This window comes from Salmo trutta, chromosome 16 (genome assembly GCF_901001165.1).
Source record: "Salmo trutta chromosome 16, fSalTru1.1, whole genome shotgun sequence".
NCBI classification, from domain to species: Eukaryota; Metazoa; Chordata; class Actinopteri; order Salmoniformes; family Salmonidae; genus Salmo; species Salmo trutta.
Genome location: NC_042972.1, coordinates 29,825,960 through 29,847,689, shown reverse-complemented (window position 1 = coordinate 29,847,689; position 21,730 = coordinate 29,825,960). Strand labels below are relative to the sequence as shown.

Below are 21,730 nucleotides of genomic sequence, written 5' to 3'. Positions count from 1 at the left end.
TAGTTGCTGTGTCTTTACATGTCTGAATGAACCATTATCTCTAATTTATGTTTCTGTGGCTACTTCTTTTCCCCTCTTATCCTATTTGACCTTTTCATCTTTCTTTCCATTTCTCATTCTTTGTCTCCTGCTCTTTTTCTTATCATCTCACACCCATCCCTCTTTCTTTCTCTGTCTCTCTTTCGTGCTTTGTTTCTCTGTGTCTTAATCTCTTCCATCCCCTCACCTCTGTCCATCCCTTCCTTTCTTTCTCTTCTCTCTCTCCCTTTCCCCCCTCTCCCTCTCCCTCTTCCTCCTCCAGTCTCTCCTCTCCATCCCGGGCTCACCATTCATGTCGCGGCACAACAGCCGTAGCAGCATCTTCAGCTTCAACAAGGGCCGCCCTCCAAAGGACGTGGGCTCGGAGAACGAGTTTGCCGACGATGAGCACAGCACGGTGGAGGAGAGCGAGGACCGCCGGGGCTCCCTGTTCATCCCCTACCGCCGCAGCAGCTACAGCGGATACAGCCAGGGCTCATCGCGTCTCATCAGCCCACTGGCGCCCCACACTGGAGGGAAGAGGAACAGCACGGTGGACTGCAACGGCGTGGTGTCGCTCATCGCTCACCAGCCAGGTGGACGCCTTCTGCCTGAGGTGAAAATAGATAAGGCAGCCACTGACGACAGTGTAAGGACGTTTTTGGTCTGGTTTCCACTCTCTTTCCCTTCTCTGTCCTCCTCACTTCTTGTCTCTGAATTTCTGGTTCCTTCCTCTTCTGTTTGATTTTCCCTTCTCGAGACTTGCTCAGCACTCACAGCCTTATTACACACACTCCATTCTCTAGTCTTTATTTTCTCCCCCCCCCGCGCCCCCTTCGCTTCAGCTGCTCTGAGTGGCGCGCTCTTCCACCAATGAAAAACAACAGATTCCTGGCTTCCATTACACTGTAGTAACCTTTCTATTAGCCTAGTAGCCCGTTTCAAAGCCTCCTGCATAGAAGTACGCAGTGTCTGTTAGCACCTATCTAACAAACAGGTATCTCTGTTGCCATGCCCCATCCACAACAAACATTACTAGAAACTCTCTCCCCTCTTAATCTCTTAATCTCTCCTCAAAACCAGTTTATTCTGTCTGTCTTTTGCCACCATTTCCCCACCTCTCTTTTGTCTCTCCCAAGCTACAAAAAACGTAACCTTTTTCTAACAACAGCATTCTTCCTCATCCTAGCAAGCATGGTAGTTTGACTTCCCATTACTTCTGTCCAATCCAAACCAAGCTTTACCTTTTTACCTACTCTCCAAACGTAGCATGGTACAGTGGCTGTCTTGACTTCTCTTTTCTTATTGGATACATGCATGCTCTTGCATGCAGGTTTGGGAAGGGGATACGACTGCTATATGTTTTGGGTGGGATAAGACGGTTTACATAGAATGGGATAATATTGTAAGGGGTGGGGGTTAGCGGCACTTTGTAGTGTCTGTTGTATGGGATTGGGTTTTCGTGTCTGGTGTGTGGGATAGGATTAGGTATTGGTCTCTGTGTGTGTGTGTGTGTGTGTGTGTGTGTGTGTGTGTGTGTGTGTGTGTGTGTGTGTGTGTGTGTGTGTGTCAGGCACAAAGGCATAGTGATTGGACTGGTTTCAAGATATGTGTGTCTATGTAAGGCCTCTGACGGGTGTTTGTGTGTGTGTCGTCTCCCTGAGCGCAGACCACAGAGATGGAGGGGAAGAAGAAACACTCAGGCTCCCTGATGGTGTCTGTGGACCAGCTTGGCCGCAACAAGGACCGCGCCAACAGTGTGATGAGCGTGGCCACACATACACACTCACACACTCTACTGGAGGGTACGGAACTCACACACTCTCTCACACACTGGGTACCCTGGACTGGAGGTGTGGCTTAGTAGGGGCGTGGCTTTCAGATAGATCTTTTTAGGCCACCTGTTAGAATAAATGTAATTTCTGTTCATCTGTATTTTCATCATATGTTAAAGGTCCGATGTAGCTTTTTTTTAAATTGATATATCAATTCATTTCTGGGTAACAAATAACTACCTTACTGTGATTTTTTTAAATAAACATTTTTGCTAGGTCTGTCTGGGAGTGGTCTGCGAGAGGTGCCTAATGGGAGGGATGTGTAATCTGAAAACTAGCTGTTATTGGCAGAGAGGAGAGCAAATTTATACCGTGTGGTGACGTCACCAGTAGGTCCAAAAACCCCACCCCAAGCTGAAACTTCATGTAATCAACAATGTTAATATTATATAAGAATATGTAAAATACTTACACTACCGGTCAAAAGTTTTAGAACACCTACTCGTTCAAGGGTTTTTCTTTATTTTTACAATTTTCTACATTGTAGAATAATAGTGAAGACATCAAAACTATGAAATCACGTAGTAACCAAAAAAAAAGTGTTAAACAAATCAAAATATATTTTATATTTCAGATTCTTAAAATAGCCACCCTTTGACTTGATGACAGTTTTGATCACTAAATAAATCACCCCCACACCATAACACCTCCTCCGCCATGCTTTACGGTGGGATATACACATGCGGAGATCATCCGTTCACCCACACCTCATCTCACAAAGACACGGCGGTTGGAACCAAAAATCTCCAGTTTGATCTCCAGACGAAAGGACAAATTTCCACCGGTCTAATGTCCATTGCTCATGTTTCTTGGCCCAAGCAAATCTCTTCTTATTATTGGTGTCCTTCAGTAGTGGTTTCTTTGCAGCAATTTGACCATGAAGGCCTGATTCACACAGTCTCCTCTAAACAGTTGATGTTGAGATGTGTCTGTTACATTTATTTGGGCTGCAATTTCTGAGGCTGGTAACTCTAATGAACTTATCCTCTGCAGCAGAGGTAACTCTGGGTCTTCCATTCCTGTGGCAGTCCTCATGAGAGCCATTTTCATCATAGCGCTTGATGGTTTTTGCGACTGCACTTGAAGAAACTTCTTCTTGAAATGTTCCGGACTGACTGACCTTCATGTCTTAAAGTCATGATGGACTGTCATTTCTCTTTGCTTATTTGAGCTGTTCTTGCCATAATATGGACTTGGTATTTTACCAAATAAGGCTATCTTCTGTATTCCCCCCCCCCCCCCGTGAATATGGTGTACATATTCACAGAACATTTAAATTTGTAGTGTGCAAATTTAAAATGATGAACAGGAATTGGCCAAAAAATAACTATCTGAAAGCCACACCTCCAATAAGCCATTCTCCATTCATCTGATAAGCTGCCACCTCTACACTATATTATTAAAAAGGTAGAAAATGGAACCCTCTTCATCACAAAAAGGTTCCGGTTTAAACCTTTACAAAGGGGTTTCTCAAAAGACACTTTCAGAGGGGTTCCTCAAGGAACATTTTTGACCTGCAAATGTTTCACCACTTGTGGAGGGTATGGCTGCCTTTGTCCTCACGTCCAAAATGTCACCTTTCAACCCCTTCCCAGTTATACAATACTGACCTGACCACAAGACAACCTAGAGCGTTATGGTAATGTTTTTGTTTTTTTGTGACTCCCCCCCCATCTCTCTCTCTTTCATGCTCTCTCCTTCTCTTTTCTCTCTCCTCTCTCCCTCTTTTCCTCTCTCTCCCACTCCCCCCTCTCACTTTTCCTCTCATTCGCTCTTTACCACATTCTCCGTCTTTCCCTCTGTCTCCCTCTTTCTCTCGGTTTACCCCTTTCTCCCCTGCCCACCTCTGTTTTTTCACTACCTCCATTTTCCCCCTACAGAGCTAGAGGATTCTCAGAGGGCGTGCCCGTCATGGTGGTATAAGTTTGCCAACATGTTCTGTGTGTGGGACTGCTTTCCTATCTGGTTGAAGATCAAGCATGTGCTCAACCTGATCGTTATGGACCCCTTTGTGGATCTGGCTGTCACCATCTGTATTGTCCTCAACACCCTCTTCATGGCCATGGAACACTACCCCATGACTCCTCGCTTTGAGGAGACGCTGTCAGTGGGAAATCTGGTGAGGAACAGTCAAGTGGACAGTGTTTAGTGTGTACGGTAACACAAGATTGTGTCAACGTGTGATTGGAATGTTTCTCACATCCCATTATCCAATTATTTCTCTGCCTCTGCTCCACATGTTTCTGTCACTGTATCTTTCCCCCCATGTGTCTTTGTATCTCTCTCTCTCTCTGTCTCACACTCCCCTGCCCGTCCTGTGATGATGGAAGTGTAGCACAGGTCTCTCAGAGCACTTCTTTGCTGGTTTAACTTAGGTCTTTTCATACACGCACTACACTCTGCCCTTCGATGGGAATTCATAAAACATTCAGCTCCATTTTAAAGCAACCAGCTTGCTCCACTTCTTTCACCACCCAGGCTCTCTCTCTATCTCCGTTTCTCTCCCCTAACTTTGTCTCTCTCTCTCTTGCCCCATTTTCTTCTGTTTGTTTGCCTCAGTCGCCTTTCTCCTCCATCTCTTCCTGCTGATTTAGCAGTTCTAACATGGCAGAACAGGGGTGTGTCCAGGGGATGGCAGCATTGGTTGGGGGATACATTAAAGTTGAATGTAACCTGATCGATCTGTACTTTAAGTGGAGCATACTGCTTGGTAAGGTCTGAAGGCTGGTGTGTGAATGTGAGGAGAGGTTAGAGAGGGTATCTGTGGTGTCCACTTGCTCTTAGATATCTCAGTACAGTACCAGAGTCCCTAGCATGTCCATGTGAGTTCAGAGGAATTGACGTGGTGTCAGGGGTGAGATTGGCTGGTGTCATAGAGGTTGCAACCTTATATACGTCCAATTATAGCTTCTGTGAGCGCATGGGCCGCGCCATTGAGGCTATCTCCATTTTGAAGAAGTCAAATGACTCCAACCGGGTCATCAGTAGGGATCAGCCAATGAAGTTGGAAGTCCCACCCAGTTGACTACTTGAAAATAGTGAAAGTCCTCAATGGCGCTGTCCTTGCTAATACAGGCTTGTGGCCACTACGATCGTCTATCCATCTCTGTGGCTGGTGTCAGCAGCGATATGGGAAATGTTTTTATTTATTTCTTTGAGGTCACAGATGTTGGCATGGTGTCAGGGGTGGTGCAGGATGAATCATTGAGTGCTCTCTGCAGTGATGATTGGTCCACCAACATGGCATGATACAACCCTCCCTGCCTGACCGGTAGTGGGTGGGTGGGTGGGGCATTGCTCTATGAACTTGTCCTGCAAGGACAACCTCCACCAGCACTAAGAGTCCAATACATTTTTAATCAGCACTACATGAAAAAAAATGCCACGCAAGCAGGATCTGTTTTGCATTTCGCTCTTAAATTTCTGCATTTAAGTGGAATTTCTACAAATCACAAGTTCTCCATGATTTTAACCTCCATGTTCTGCAGCACAGCATAGCATGCACAGATCAGAACTCCCAGGTACAAATCTTGAGCAGACATTTTGGGGTTTCTATCAGAATGATATGTTATAATATACTACACACTTATAATTTTTTATATATATATACAGATATAGTATCTTAATTTGATCACTCTGTTGTCGCAGATAATTTTCCTGAGCTGCATAAATTCACTGAAAACACGCAGTTCTTTTTCTTTCACTAGATCTCACACCTAAACTATAGCCTACTGTAGCCTACCAAACTTAATTTTCTGTAAGAAATTATCACTTTATTTTTTTTAAATAATCAAATCCTCCTGTTGCAGTATTATTTTACTTCTGTAGATCTGACATCTGTAGTACCAAATAAAAAAATTTGGGCTTGTAACCATAGCTGATCCCGTTTTGGTACTATATAGAACCGCTTTTTGAAGTTTCTATAAAGAACCATGCTCATAAGGTTCTAAATGGAACCTGTATGGTGCTATAAAAGACAACAAATTACCTAGCAGCAAACCTGCTTACACCAATCCCACACTGTAAAAAAAAAAAATGTTGATTCAACGTAGTTGTAAGGCAACCAGTGCAATAGAATTGTGAGTTTGCGCAACAGAATAGCATTGAAATTGATACAATGTACAATTGTAAGGCAACCAGCTGCAATAGTATTGGGCATATAGCTGAACGAGGGCTGGGCGATATGGCCTAAAAATCCTATCTCGATTCTTTTCAAACTTTTTTCCAATATTTTCTCTAAATGAGCTTTGTGTATAATTAACGAGAAAATACACTGCATTTCAAACAGTCAGCAATAATGTAATGAATTCAGGGCTTGAGAAATTCTACCTAGGCTAAATATAAGCCTTCTACAACCATAAGACCCACTAATAATTTAGTTATTTTATCAAAATAGTTTAACATGCTTTTTTGCAATAATCACTGATCTGCCTTTCAAGTCTGTCTATGAAAATGCCCTTTTGATTACAAATTTAACCACAGCCATGCATAATGCACATTCACTAATATTTTTTTATTTAACCTTTATTTATTAACTAGGCAAGTCAGTTAAGAACAAATTCTTATTTACAACGACGACGTCCTACCCCGGCCAAACCCTCCCCTAACCCAGATGATGCTGGGCCAATTGTGCGCCGCACTGATCACTGCTGGTTGTGACACAGCCCGGGATCAAACCAGGGTCTGTAGTGACGCCTCTAGCACTGAGATGCAGTGCCTTAGACCGCTGCACCACTCGGGAGCCCCGAGTGTAGCAGGCATTATAGAAAATTAACACAGGTCTCGCAATAATCGTTCAAGCACAAACCCACATTGCTAGTGAGTAGCCAAATAATCTTTATACACTGCTCAAAAAATAAAGGGAACACTTAAACAACACATCCTAGATCTGAATGAAAGAAATAATCTTATTAAATACTTTTTTCTTTACATAGTTGAATGTGCTGACAACAAAATCACACAAAAATAATCAATGGAAATCCAATTTATCAACCCATGGAGGTCTGGATTTGGAGTCACACTCAAAATTAAAGTGGAAAACCACACTACAGGCTGATCCAACTTTGATGTAATGTCCTTAAAACGAGTCAAAATGAGGCTCAGTAGTGTGTGTGGCCTCCACGTGCCTGTATGACCGCCCTACAACGCCTGGGCATGCTCCTGATGAGGTGGCGGATGGTCTCCTGAGGGATCTCCTCCCAGACCTGGACTAAAGCATGTGCCAACTCCTGGACAGTCTGTGGTGCAACGTGGCGTTGGTGGATGGAGCGAGACATGATGTCCCAGATGTGCTCAATTGGATTCAGGTCTGGGGAACGGGCGGGCCAGTCCATAGCATCAATGCCTTCCTCTTGCAGGAACTGCTGACACACTCCAGCCACATGAGGTCTAGCATTGACTTGCATTAGGAGGAACCCAGGGCCAACCGCACCAGCATATGGTCTCACAAGGGGTCTGAGGATCTCATCTTGGTACCTAATGGCAGTCAGGCTACCTCTGGCGAGCACATGGAGGGCTGTGCGGTCCCCCAAAGAAATGCCACCCCACACCATGACTGACCCACCGCCAAACTGGTCATGCTGGAGGATGTTGCAGGCAGCAGAACGTTCTCCACGGCGTCTCCAGACTCTGTCACGTCTGTCACGTGCTCAGTGTGAACCTGCTTTCATCTGTGAAGAGCGCAGGGCGCCAGTGGCGAATTTGCCAATCTTGGTGTTCTCTGGCAAATGGCAAACGTCCTGCACGGTGTTGGGCTGTAAGCACAAACCCACCTGTGGACGTTTGGCCCTCATACCACCCTCATGGAGTCTGTTTCTGACCGTTTGAGCAGACACATGCACATTTGTGGCCTGCTGGAGGTCATTTTGCAGGGCTCTGGCAGTGCTCCTCCTGCTCCTCCTTGCACAAAGGCGGAGGTAGCGGTCCTGCTGCTGGGTTGTTGCCCTCCTACGGCCTCCTCCACGTCTCCAGATGTACTGGCCTGTCTCCTGGTAGCACCTCCATGCTCTGGACACTACGCTGACAGACACAGCAAACCTTCTTGCCACAGCTCGCATTGATGTGCCATCCATGGATGAGCTGCACTACCTGAGCCACTTGTGTGGGTTGTAGACTCCGTCTCATGCTACCACTAGAGTGAAAGCACCGCCAGCATTCAAAAGTGACCAAAACATCAGCCAGGAAGCATAGGAACTGAGAAGTTCCATAGGAACTGAGAAGTCTGTGGTCTCCACCTGCAGAACCACTCCTTTATTAGGGGTGTCTTGCTTATTGCCTATAATTTCCACCTGTTGTCTATTCCATTTGCACAACAGCATGTGAAATTTATTGTAAATTTTAAATTTATTGTCAATCAGTGTTGCTTCCTGTGGACAGTTTGATTTCACAGAAGTGTGATTGACTTGGAGTTACATTGTTGTTTAAGTGTTCCCTTTATTTTTTTGAGCAGTATATTTAAAGTCTAGCTAACTTGGATCTATTTGCTAGTTAAGGTCGAACAGTTGAATTGGTATGAACACACCCTTCTGTCCGTCTCCAACTGTTTGAACAGCATGCTAGCCTGTCCACTTTGTTCAGATGTTGAAATTAATTATTTCTCAGAATGAGAACAAGTTGCTGATTTTATTCTCATTGCACTTTTATAAAACACAGACTAGACAGCTAGACCAAGAGTTTGTCTCTAAAATGCTGATAGTGGTTCGTGGTACCACAATGCTGATAGTGGTCCGTGGTACCACAATGCTGATAGTGGTCCGTGGTACCACAATGCTGATATTGGTCCGTGGTACCACAATGCTGATAGTGGTTCGTGGTACCACAATGCTGATAGTGGTTCGTGGTACCACAATGCTGATAGTGGTCCGTGGTACCACAATGCTGATATTGGTCCGTGGTACCACAATGCTGATAGTGGTTCGTGGTACCACAATGCTGATAGTGGTCCGTGGTACCACAATGCTGATAGTGGTCCGTGGTACCACAATGCTGATATTGGTCCGTGGTACCACAATGCTGATAGTGGTCTGTGGTACCACAATGCTGATAGTGGTCTGTGGTACCACAATGCTGATAGTGGTTCGTGGTACCACAATGCTGATAGTGGTCCGTGGTACCACAATGCTGATATTGGTCCGTGGTACCACAATGCTGATAGTGGTCTGTGGTACCACAATGCTGATATTGGTCCGTGGTACCACAATGCTGATAGTGGTCCGTGGTACCACAATGCTGATAGTGGTCCGTGGTACCACAATGCTGATAGTGGTCTGTGGTACCACAATGCTGATAGTGGTCCGTGGTACCACAATGCTGATAGTGGTCTGTGGTACCACAATGCTGATAGTGGTCTGTGGTACCACAATGCTGATATTGGTCCGTGGTACCACAATGCTGATAGTGGTCTGTGGTACCACAATGCTGATAGTGGTCCGTGGTACCACAATGCTGATAGTGGTCTGTGGTACCACAATGCTGCGCGCAACAGAAACTGAGCATTCATTTTCCAGAATCAATGTTCATTGATACTCCCGTTTTAGTAGGGTCTGCTCTTCGCACAATTTGAGGAGTTGAAACATAAAAAAGGTGTCTTTAGAAAGGTTAACTTCTCCTTTATTACAGTAAAATAATGTCTCAATGTGTTTGTGTCCATATTATTGATTCTGTTGGACCAAACCTCAAATGCAAATAGCAAGTTGAAACTGCTTCTTGTCAGAGAGGAAGAAGTGATCTTTCATCTTTGTTGCTGTGAGTGACAGAGGGAGGGGCTTGGTGTCCGAATGCAAGTGGGAAGGTGCACAGTGCACACAGCAAAGAAAGAGCAAAGAAGACAAAACCGAAAAGACAAGATGTTAATAAGCAGACAGATAAAAACAAAAAATATAAAGAAACTAAATTCTTGTGATACAGACATTTGGAATATCGCGCAAAAACACGTTTCAATTAATCAAATTAATTTGAGATATCGAATATTTGTTAGCAGAGGACACATGGTTGTTGTATTCAATGGCTTTCAGTCCTGTAGCTTTCACAGAGTGAGTGTCTAAGTGAATATGTTAAGTTCAAAATGTAACTCTTTCTAAAAACAAAAATGAACACACATTATAAGGTCTTTCTTTGAGGCCCTAGTTACACCCTAACACAGGTCTGAAACTCCTGATTTAGAAGCCACATCAAGCCTGCAAGTCACGTTATGCTCGCCTGCAAAGTGATGTGTAATTCCTATTGGGTTCCAGCCAGTGAGGACATCCAACAATTTGAACTTTTAGTTCATTTTATTTGGCTATGTATAAGTCATACATAATTCAAATTTCAATCAGGTTAAAAGATTATCAATCATTTCAGAAAGTCAACATTTCAATAAATAATAAGCAATTACATCAAGTCATCAAATCATAGCAGGCAAATCAAATCCACTGGACATCAAAAGGGAAATGGCAACAAAACAACAAAGAAAGATAAAAAAAACACCTTCAAAACAAGACTCGAGCTGTGTTCGAATACTCATACTACCCACACTAACCGTACTATTTGTGACGTGATTTGAGTATATCGTATGCTTATTGGTCATAGTATGGATATAGTTAGTATGCCAAAAGTTTCCGGGTATCGTACTAAATTCGCCAAAATATGAAGTATACACACAAAGGACACTATTTCTGTACTTTAGGGCCCATAATGCAATTCTTCAGGAAATGGGTGTGGCTTCTCATCGTTTTCAGATTTGAAGAAAATGGTGGCAAATATGCAGCCAAAGTACAATGAAAGTGGATACAATTTCATTGCTTTAACTAATTATGACAAATGTTGAGCAATGTAAAAAAGTAATGACTTTTCAAATAAGTTACCTTACACGTTATGTTGGCTGACAATTTGATAGCTATGCTGTCCTTATGAACCACATAGTATATCATTACAGCAGTATGTACCGGTATGTTAGCTAGCTACCTAACGTTAGTTGGCTACTTATACATCAAACTTGCTAGTATATTATCTATAGGTTATCTAACTAACTACTCAACGTTTATTGACTTGATTATTCCCGTCATTCTTAGCTTATAGTATAGTCGTTGTGCGTTCTCAATGGACACTCCTCGACCCGGTCCTTTCGTAAATTCGCTCTGGCTATCTACTCCGATTTCAGAGCACTCTCGTCTGAGTGTACCAGAGTGCAGAATAATGAATTTACAAGCGCTCAACACCGGTTGAATATGGCCAATGTCAGTAAACGTTGGCAAAAAAGAGTAATTAAATTGTTGCCAGCAGCACAGTTATAGTCACCAACGGTCTGGATAACATGAAAACTGCCTAACCAGCTATGCTAGGGCGAGTAAAATGGTCAGAGTGGTCTCTCTCATTTGTGTCTGGAAGTAGCTAGCAAACTAGCCAATGTTAGCATGACTGCCGTTGTAAGGCAGAACGCTCAAATCAACCCTACTCCTCGACCCGAGCGTCCAGTGTGAGCTCCGAGAGCGGAACGCTCTGAATTTACTAACAGACAATCTGAGAATGCTCTGAATTTACAAGCATACTCTGGTACTCCAGATTGAATTTAAGAACACACCCGAAGTTGTAAAATGTCTAACTAGTAATTTGTCTAACTATAGGTTGCATAGCAACAGCATCAACTTCCGGTAGACGGGCGGAGAGCTAGTACGCTCAACTGAAAGGAAACCGTTTGTTTACAATATACTAAAATTAACTAATAGTATGTAGTATGGGTATTTGGATAGTGCTGTTGCAGGGTCTGGAACTGGACTGGTTGGATCTGCAGCAGGGAGGAAGGACAACCTGAGGAGCAAGCAGACACACATGGAAACCCAAGATCCAGAGATTTTTACATAACAAATTTTTGCTATTGTTCTTTTTTTACATCCGTTATTAGACAGTGGCAACACGGAACACTAATTTAACCCACACATTTTCTAGAGGGACGGCTTTAGGCGGAACACAACAGTATCGTAACACATGCAAAACGATATGACAACAATGACGTCTAATGTAACTGGCCCCTCTAACAGTACAACTGGCCCAGGCTTGGCTCCCCCAGTTGAAATGGTCTAGAACCGCCACTGGTGGGATGAGGGGGGATTGAAGGGGTGGGGGCTGTGGGGTTGGACGTCTGTGGGGTTGTCTGAATATGGGTCTTCATCGTTATTACTTGGTGATGGGGGGTTGTTGGTGGTGTTGGCCTTTTACCTGCTGGCGTATGAATTGGGGAAGGTTCTAAAGGAGTGTCCCTCTTTCCCGCAGAGGTTACAGGGTCGTGTGGAAGTACAGTCTGAGATGGGATGATCCCCTTTACAGTTTCCTCAGATTATGGTTGTGCTGGCTGCACAGTTGGGGCATGCTGTAGTAGTGGACGGAGCCCCTGTTGTTCCCCAATTTGATGGTACAGGGGAGGTTTTGGACTCCGCCCACTCCGGTCTCAACTGAACCAATGGCCCCAGTCCAGACGTCGTCTTTGTCTATGACCCCCCTAGCCGCTGACTTGAGGGTGGCGAAGTGGTGTAACCAAACTTCTATGTCATACTCTTGGATGCTTTTGTTATGGAATTGGACTATGACTAACTTTTGATTCTGTGTCTGAAAGTGGAATTACTGTGAATTTATCTTTGTTAGCTCTATGTACTGACCAACATTTTTTTTTAACTAACTTCAATGGCTTCTTGTGGCCCTGGGGGCTTTTCCAGGCAGTTTAGGTCGGATTTCACAAAGCCCACACCTTGCTGCCCTGCTGAATTCCAGGTGGGTCTAGTCTGGCGGTTATTGTTGCTGTTCTTGCTGTTCCTGCTGCTCCCTGGTGATTGGCGGCTCCATCTTCGGCAGCCTCCTTCCTGGGTTTTAGCGTCAGCCTTACCGCAATGTTGCAATGCATCGCTCCTGGGTTCATTCTGTTCATCTTCAGTTGGGGGTGGGGTATTTGGAAGAGGAGGGTTGGAAGGGTGCTGGTTCTGGTCTTAGTGTTGTCTAGTCTGGTCCTGGGTCTACTACGTTCCTGCATGGGGAGGAAGGACAACCTCAGAGTGAGCAAACACACCAGAAAGGCTGTGACCTGGAGGTCAATGGAGGCACTCACCTGTGGTCTGCTCGCTCCAGGCGTAGGTTGGTATCTTTAAGGGGTTCCTTCCTCTGCTCCCTGGATGTGGTGGTGTTCTATGGTCTGGTCTGGTCTCTCTTTCTTGTGAACTACTCTGGGTGGTTGGTGGTCAGCTGGTCCTGGTCTGGTCAGTGGTGGCCTGAGGAGAGCAAATGGAGAAAAAGGCAGGGGAGGAGGGCTGCAGGCCAAGGGTAGAGGGAGTACGGCTCGCCGCGGCAGCGCTCTACTCAACTTAAGGCCTGCAGTCCATTGTCTCCTCTACGGGCAGCTGGTCCAGGTCGTTCTGTGGAGTCAGGTCGGACCGTGGTCAAGCCACTGTTACTCTTCCTTTTCCTTCAGTCATTCTGGTACCGGCTTAGTCCGCTGGACCAAGGAGGCAGCGCCAGCCGTGGTCACGCCGCTGTTACTGTTGCTGTCTCCTGGTCCAAAGAAAAAGATAGTGAGAAAAGAGGGTAGAGAAGGACACAACCCCAGAAAATCTTCAGCACACAGGCATGTCAGTAATGAAGAGAAGCAAGCTTTTAATCACCCGCAACTATTGAGAATGACTGCCAGTGTATGGAAGGTTGGATTATTGAGACTACCTAAATCATATAAATTGGAACTGCCATCTCTGTAATGGTGCAATAAATTGGATTACTTTAGAAAAAGGTATGTTATTTATGTTTGTGTAACATAAGATTAATCAACCAGTCAAGGATCATCAGTTACTAGGCCAATGCACTTTAAAAGCCAGGCTACCTGCAGCCCTATACATACAGTTGAAGTCGGAAGTTTACATACACCTTAGCCAAATACATTAAACTCAGTTTTTCACAATTCCTGACATTTAATCAGAGTAAATATTCCCTGTCTTAGGTCAGTTAGGATCACCACTTTATTTTAAGAATGTGAAATGTCAGAATAATAGTAGAGAGAATTATTCATTTTAGCTTTTATTTCTTTCATCACATTCCCAGTGGGTCAGAAGTTTACATACACTCAATTAGTATTTGGTAGCATTGCCTTTAAATTGTTTAACTTGGGTCAAACGTTTCGGGCAGCCTTCCACAAGCTTTCCAGAATAGGTTGAGTGAATTTTGGCCCATTCCTCCTGACAGAGCTGGTGTAACTGAGTCAGGTTTGTAGGCCTCCTTGCACGCACATGCTTTTTCAGTTCTGCCCACAAATTTTCTATGGGATTGAGGTCAGGGCTTTGTGATGGCCACTCCAATACCTTGACTTTGTTGTCCTTAAGCCATTTTGACACAACTTTGGAAGTATGCTTGGGGTCATTGTCCATTTGGAAGACCCATTTGCAACCAAGCTTTAACTTCCTGACTGATGTCTTGAGTTGTTGCTTCAATATATCCACATAATTTTCCCTTCCTCATGATGCCATCTATTTTGTGAGGTGCACCAGTCCCTCCTGCAGCAAAGCACCGCCACAACATGATGCTGCCACCCCCGTGCTTCACGGTTGGGATGGTGTTCTTCAGCTTGCAAGCCTCCTCCTATTTCCTCCAAACATAATGATGGTCATTATGGCCAAACAGTTCTATTTTTGTTTCATCAGACCAGAGGACATTTGTCCAAAAGGTTTGATCTTTGTCCGCATGTGCAGTTGCAAACCGTAGTCTGGCTTTTTTATGCGATTTTGGAGCAGTGGCTTCTTCCTTGCTGAGCGGCCTTTCAGGTTATGTCGATATAGGACTTGTTTTACTGTGGATATAGATACTTTTGTACCTGTTTCCTCCAGCATCTTCACAAGGTCCTTTGCTGTTGTTCTGGGATTGATTTGCACTTTTCGCACCAAAGTACGTTCATCTCTAGGAGACAGAATGCGTCTCCTTCCTGAGCGGTATGATGACTGCGTGGTCCCATGGTGTTTATACTTGCGTACTATTGTTTGTACAGATAAACGTGGTACCTTAAGGCGTTTGGAAATTGCTCCAAAGGATGAACCAGACTTGTGGAGGTCTCCAAAAACATTTTCTGAGGTCTTGGCCTATTTCTTTAGATTTTCCCATGATGCCAAGCAAAGAGTCACTGAGTTTTAAGGTAGGCCCTTACACCTCCAATTGACTCAAATGATGTCAATTCGTCTATCAGAAGCTTCTAAAGCCATGAATTAATTTTCTGGACTTCCCAAGCTGTTTAAAGGCACAGTCAACTTAGTGTATGTAAACTTCTGACCCACTGGAATTGTGATACAGTAAATTACAAGTGAAATAATCTCTTTGTAAACAATTGTTGGAAAAATGACTTGTGTCATGCACAAAGTAGATGTCTTAACCGACTTGCCAAAACTATAGTTTGTTAACAAGAAATTTGTGGAGTGGTTGAAAAGTGAGTTTTAATGACTCCAACCTAAGTGTATGTAAACTTCCGACTTCAACTGTAAGTATAGATTGCAATTGATTACTGCTACAGTGCTATTTGGGTTGTTAATCAGAATCGTCCCGACGTTCTTGAGTTCTTGTCTTTTTTGCCTTTTTTCTCTTACATTTGAATTGTTTGACGTTTTACTGCATTTTTAGGAGCTAGTAACATAACAATTTCTCTGCACCTGCTATATAACACCTGCTAATCTGTGTATGCAACCAATAAACTTTGATTTGATTCTTGCACATAAGCTCAAATCCTCGTCCTTTTAAAGTCCACGTTACTCACATAATAATGCTGATTAAGCCATTGGTTAAGTTGGCTTTTTACAGTGCATGCTATTACAGTAAAATACAGTAAAATAAAAAAAACAATCTCCCATCAATTTAATTGTTTATATTTCCAATAACGTTTTACCTTTTTTTTTACAGAATAATGCTGTCATTGGTTACTGTACTTACTTGCCACTAGCTGCCTGTAAGTTCCTGTCAAATTCATGGCAACCCCTTTACAGTGTAAATTGCACCTTCGATCCTTGAATTGAATTTCAATGAATCTCCTGAATTGAAGTGGGGTTGACCCCGACCCTGTGTCCTACACTAGCAGCTTGACCCTAGGATCAGACTGTTAACCTTTTTCTCTCTTTGCACTCACAGGTTTTCACTGGTATCTTTGCTGGTGAGATGTTTGCCAAGCTTGCTGCCATGGATCCATACTACTACTTCCAGGAGGGCTGGAATTGTTTTGACAGCTTCATCGTGACCCTCAGTTTAGTCGAGCTGGTATTGGCTGACATTGAGGGTCTGTCTGTGCTCAGGTCATTCCGATTGGTGAGTAAGAAAAGGTGTGGATTGGAATGAGGGACCATATTGAGAACCCTATGGCCCTGATGTCCAGACAATTCACAGCAGGTGGGGGAAAGGGTTCACTCTGCAGCAGAGTTAGCATGACATGACTAATGCCCAAATGCTCATACAATATGATCAACATGTATTGAAACATAACCCCCCGCTCATTCAATTCTGTTTCTCCTCCCCTCCCTCCCCCTCTGTCTCTTGTCTAGCTGAGAGTGTTCAAGTTGGCCAAGTCGTGGCCCACACTCAACATGCTGATCAAAATCATTCATTCTTCTGTGGGAGCCCTGGGAAACTTGACCTTGGTGCTGGCCCTTATCGTCTTCATCTTCGCCGTGGTGGGCATGCAACTGTTTGGAAAGAACTACAAGGACTGTGTTTGTAAGATCGCTATAAGCTGTAAGCTTCCTCGTTGGCACATGAACGACTTCTTTCACTCATTTCTCATGGTGTTTCGAGTTCTGTGTGGGGAGTGGATCGAGTCCATGTGGGATTGCATGGAGGTGGCCGGCCAGAACATGTGCATGATCGTCTTCTTGATGGTCATGGTCATAGGCAACTTGGTGGTAAGAAAAACAACCTTTGAAATATGGGAGAGACTATAAGGACACAGCTGACACTTAAACCGACTAGCAAAAAACTAAAATTGACCCTTACCTTAACCCTAACCTTAAGCAAACCCTTAACCCTGACCCTAACCTAATTTTATACAATTCTGAAATGAAATATCGGTTTGGGCGTCAGTTGTGTCCTCATTGCCTTTTCCTTGAATTATCCATATTTGAGTAGCAGTTTCTTGCATACCCTACTTTTTGGAGATCAGGCCTCTCTTTACTTAGTGAATTGGAAGTAAGTAGCATTTCTGCATCCACATGTAACTCATCCAATAAATATGGTTTGAGCATTAGCATTTTGGTCTGGTTAAGCCTGATGTCAGAAAGTTAGCGGTTAGTGACACATGTGCTTAGACCTTCTGTCTATGCACGGCCCTCTCCCCAGGTGTTGAACCTGTTCCTTGCCTTGTTGCTGAGCTCGTTCAGTGCAGACAACCTGGCACCCTCGGACGATGACGGAGAACAGAACAACCTGCAAATAGCTGTCGGTCGAATAAAGACGGGGATTGCCTGGGCCAAGGTCTTTGTAGCCGAGGTTATGAAGAAGGTACGCTGTGATGTCATGTCCTCTATTTTCTGTTATGTATGACATCACTCTGATGTCATTGTTGAATTGTTTCTGGGTTGTTTTTACACCAAGACAAACCCCTGTCACAATATAGTTGAATGCCAGTAGTTTTGTCTTGACTGATTTTTAAATATATTTCTGATTGCGAGGAGGAGGAAGAAGCAGAGGACGAGCAGAAGCCTCTTGATGAGTTTGACGAGAAGCTTAACTGCATCGCAAACCAGAAGGGCATAGACATCAACCGCGAGTTGGACTACATCAACGGCACTACCAGCGGCATCGGCAGCAGCGTGGGCAAGTACATGATCGACGAGGACCACATGTCCTTCATCCACAATCCCAACCTAACCGTGTGCGTTCCCATTGCGGTCGGGGAGTCAGACTTCGATAACCTCAACACTGAGGACTTCAGCAGCGAGTCAGACGCGGAGAACAGCAAAGACGTAAGTATGGAGTGATGGGGTGATATATTCTTTCTATGTTATTTAAATCTAGAAACGTATACTTTTGGGTGGGGGCATAGTGTTATATAAGGGGGAGGTGGGTGGTTGAGGAAGGTGGTTCATTAGAAAAGGGCGAGGGGTGTTTTGGGTGCTTGGTTGGGTGGAAGCTTTGACGAAGTTCTGTTGGAGATTTAGGATAAGTTGTGACTTTATCAGATAAAGTGGTTTCATCATTCTCTGTGAATCGGAGTGATGTGTTACCATCCACTCCTCTAAGATCGCTCATACTTCTGACTTCTTAGAAGTTGCTTGTCGGTTTTCACAGAATCTAAATAAATTAGCTAGCTTCGAGTAGCTGAATATGTCATCACTACATAACTGCAAAAGTGACAAACTGACACACATTCATATTTCTTAGAAACAACTTTATTTCAAGGAGTGCTATACTGCACAAGTACAGTTTGGTGCAGCTCGTTAACTTGAGGTGAAAACGTGTTGCTTCGTAGCTAGCTTGGTGGCCATAACACTGCTAGCTGGCGTGATCAGGGGTTTGTATTGGAATGGTCGTTAGAAATGCCTCTTTCTGTATAGACCCTCTTTGATTTAGCTAAACTTCACCTAACTTTACATGTTTCATAGCTAAACCAACTAGTTAGTTAGCTAACTGCACAACTAACAGAATGTATTTTTCAAACCTAGATAGCTAGCTACTGAAACAAATGCAAACAAATCTGTAACTCAAATCAGAAATCAGAACAGTAATAGCTTATACCAATCAACAGATACAGCTATTTTAGTAATCGCATAGTCTTTCACAAGTTGAACCGTGGCTAATGTGTTTGCCTTTATCCGCCACCAACTCTCCTGATGAGCAGAAGGAGGTAATGTATATGTTTTGTTAGCAAATGCAAGCTACAATAAGTCAATGATGAGACTGTAATCATATAAATAGAATTCCTAGAAGTGGCATAGCCCCCTGGGCCATGGCATTTTGACTTCCCCCACATGGGTACACTCAATATGGCTGACATGGTATGCTGAATTGCTACGTTAACATGGAATGTTCATTCAAATGATGATGTGGCTTTGTAATGTCAATTGTGTTGACTGTGAATAAAGCACAAATTGAATGCTATACTTCCAGCTTTATTTTTTGATCATGGGTACACTCAAAATGGCCGCCGGTCTACCATCACCGACCCATTGACTTGAATAGGGATGTCCATTCTAGGAATTCTATTTCTATGACTGACTTTGACGGTAATGTATAGCTACGTTTATGTTAGCTAATACAAGCTACAATATGCCAATGATGAGAAAGACTGACTTTGTGACTAAATAGGATTTAGCTAGGTGTGTCAACAAAGTGCTTACTTTCACCTGCGCATCTTCCTAGAAATAGTTAAACTTCAGAAAACAAATGAATCCCAGCAAATATTTATTCCTTATAGCAAAACCTCATGCCTCAAGCTCATTAGTGTGCTTGCTCCCTCTACTAACCACTATTGCTATCCAGCATATTCCTTTTAATTAATGTGCTTGCTTCAGTAAGACCACTACTGTTAAATAGCTGATGCAATCGCTCAAATTTTCTTTAGGAAATGTACCTTTTCTAGTTATAAATGTAGCATGATGCTTTGCAGAGTAGCCAAATACATGCCGAGGCTCTTGAGATTGCAGTCAATGTACTGTAGTAGATGATGTAATGGCTTAGAGTGCATGTGTGTGTGTGTGTGTGTGTGTGTGTGTGTGTATGCAATGTGTGTCTTTTTATCCACTCATCAACACTGGATTGAGCAGTGAACACAAAGGGGTGAACACAGGAGACCGTCAGATGGCCTGACGTTTCAGAACATTTGTTTAGACATGGCAGTACCACTGACTCTGCAGACTGACAGTCAGACAGACGAACACGGCTTTGTGTCTGTGAACGTGTGGGAAAGGTCCTCCTCACTTGTACAGTATATGGATATGTTGGGGAGCTCTGATGCTTGGGTCACCTTGACCTGGTTTGCAGGGGGAAGGCATGCAGCAGCTCCAATACCTGTACCAGATCCCCAGTCTGCTTCGCTCCCTGTCTCCACCAACCACACGGCAGGCTATCTTGCAGCTAAGCCAGTGACAGCCCAGCCCTGCAACGCTTGGATGGACACAGAGCCCCTGTCAGCCAATCAGGGATCTGTCTGGCTGTTTGTGTTAGAGAGAGAAGGGGGGGGGGGAGTGTATGTGAGAGAGAGGAGCACAGTCCTTCTGCTGAAGATTCAGGATTCTAAAGTGCAGCGTCATTCTTCCGTGAATTGGATTGGCTCTGTGGGTGTGCGTATGTGCGTGAATGCTTGTGTGTCCTGGTTCACCTTAAGATATCGTTCAGCTGTGAGATGATTTATTAGGTTGGCTAGACCAGGCATATACTGTATGTCTGTTTAATCGTTTCTTCCTAGATGGTCGAGATCAGCCTCAATACATTTACATTTTAGGCCTATATGTTGAATCCTCTCTCCCTAACCGTTTCTCTGTAATCAGATCAAATAATGCTTTGGTAATTGTGGTCATTTTGTAACTCACAGACACAACAGTCCAGCATCATTACAATGAATTATACATGAATTTAAAAGCCCAGGCATAATATGTTAAGGCAATCCTTACCCCACCTCCCTTTAATTAACATGTTTATCATATCAATTCCCCTCTTGAGTGTCATATGTTTATGTCCTGTGCGTCGAGTAAAAGTTTTTACCACTGGATCTACTGCTGTAGTCTATTTGCATAAAGAGCAACAAATCATGCGTCACTGTCATATCTGCAAATGTATATTTATCAGTGACCAGCCCTATTAATGTAATCAATCAGCAGCCAAGATTAATGACTAGCTAGCTAGTTAATGTTGCTAATAATACTCATGTCGGGACAAATAGACAAGGTTACCCACAACTCCATGGCTGGAATGCAAGAGAATGTGTTAAACATGCAGACAACATGTAACATCTAACCTACAACTGCGACACAGAGTTTTTCCTGGTTAGGTTACGTTGCCTTTAAATCATGATGCCTATGATGTGCTGTATCCACAGAAAGGGTGAGCGGGTGACTAGTGGATGCTTTTGTAGGCAGTGGGTACCACTATGCAGTATCTTTGTACATACTAGCTCATAACACCACCGAATGTTCAGTGATGTTAGGAATTTAATGTGAGGTTCCTCCTCTCCTTTATCTCTTCTGTTGTCTGTCTCAGCTTGATGACACCAGCTCTTCGGAGGGCAGCACCATAGACATCAAGCTTGACGTGGAGGAGGTGGTGGTGGTGGAGGTTGTGGAGGAGTTCCTGGACCCAGACGCCTGCTGGACAGATGGTAACTAAGAATCCACAGACACATGCTTCAGTCTAGCCACAATAGCACTTAGCATTTCATTTATGCTGACTGATATCAATTTAAGCCATGCCAAGTGTGGGTCTGTGAGTGTCTGTCCTCATCTCCAGTCTGTATGTCATAATGAGGGCATTTTGTGTGTAGTCAATTAAGTGTACATGCCCTAAACGTATTCATCTGTATCAGTAACTGTGTGTGTGTGTGTGTGTGTGTGTGTGTGTGTGTGTGTGTGTGTGTGTGTGTGTGTGTGCGTGCGCCCTCTTTTCCAGAATGTGTTGCCAAGTATACGTTTTTGTACTTGCCCATCGACCATGGCTGGGGGAAGCACTGGTGGTTCCTGAGGAAGACGAGCTACCTGATCGTGGAGCACAACTGGTTTGAGACTGTCATCATCTTCATGATCCTGCTCAGTAGCGGGGCGTTGGTATGAAGGCACACACAGGTCACCTCATACCACACCATTACGTACTGTCTTACAGAAACTATATCAGTTCTGACAGAATGTACTGAAATGTAGTAATTAAATCAAGAAATATTTTATTCCCCCTTCTTGCAAAGTGTAAGTCTTAGC

General features: G+C 43.8%; 1 protein-coding gene across 13 annotated transcripts in view; it reads left to right on the top strand.

Moving 5' to 3' along the window:
• Positions 1 to 21,730, top strand: part of LOC115150512 (sodium channel protein type 8 subunit alpha-like) — a 123,019-nt gene that overhangs the window by 83,047 nt on the left and 18,242 nt on the right. For 6 of the 13 annotated variants that reach the window (XM_029693889.1, XM_029693882.1, XM_029693885.1 and 3 more), the window contains 9 exons: positions 302 to 667; positions 1,688 to 1,823; positions 3,734 to 3,972; positions 15,969 to 16,142; positions 16,376 to 16,732; positions 17,166 to 17,327; positions 17,498 to 17,791; positions 21,024 to 21,141; positions 21,429 to 21,583. In XM_029693889.1, coding sequence (XP_029549749.1) covers positions 302 to 667; positions 1,688 to 1,823; positions 3,734 to 3,972; positions 15,969 to 16,142; positions 16,376 to 16,732; positions 17,166 to 17,327; positions 17,498 to 17,791; positions 21,024 to 21,141; positions 21,429 to 21,583 — 2,001 coding nt within the window. Of the gene's footprint in view, positions 1 to 301; positions 668 to 1,687; positions 1,824 to 3,733; positions 3,973 to 12,562; positions 12,597 to 15,743; positions 15,790 to 15,968; positions 16,143 to 16,375; positions 16,733 to 17,165; positions 17,328 to 17,497; positions 17,792 to 21,023; positions 21,142 to 21,428; positions 21,584 to 21,730 lie in introns of those variants that run through there. The other 7 variants (XM_029693896.1, XM_029693887.1, XM_029693895.1 and 4 more) reach the window with 4 other exon arrangements.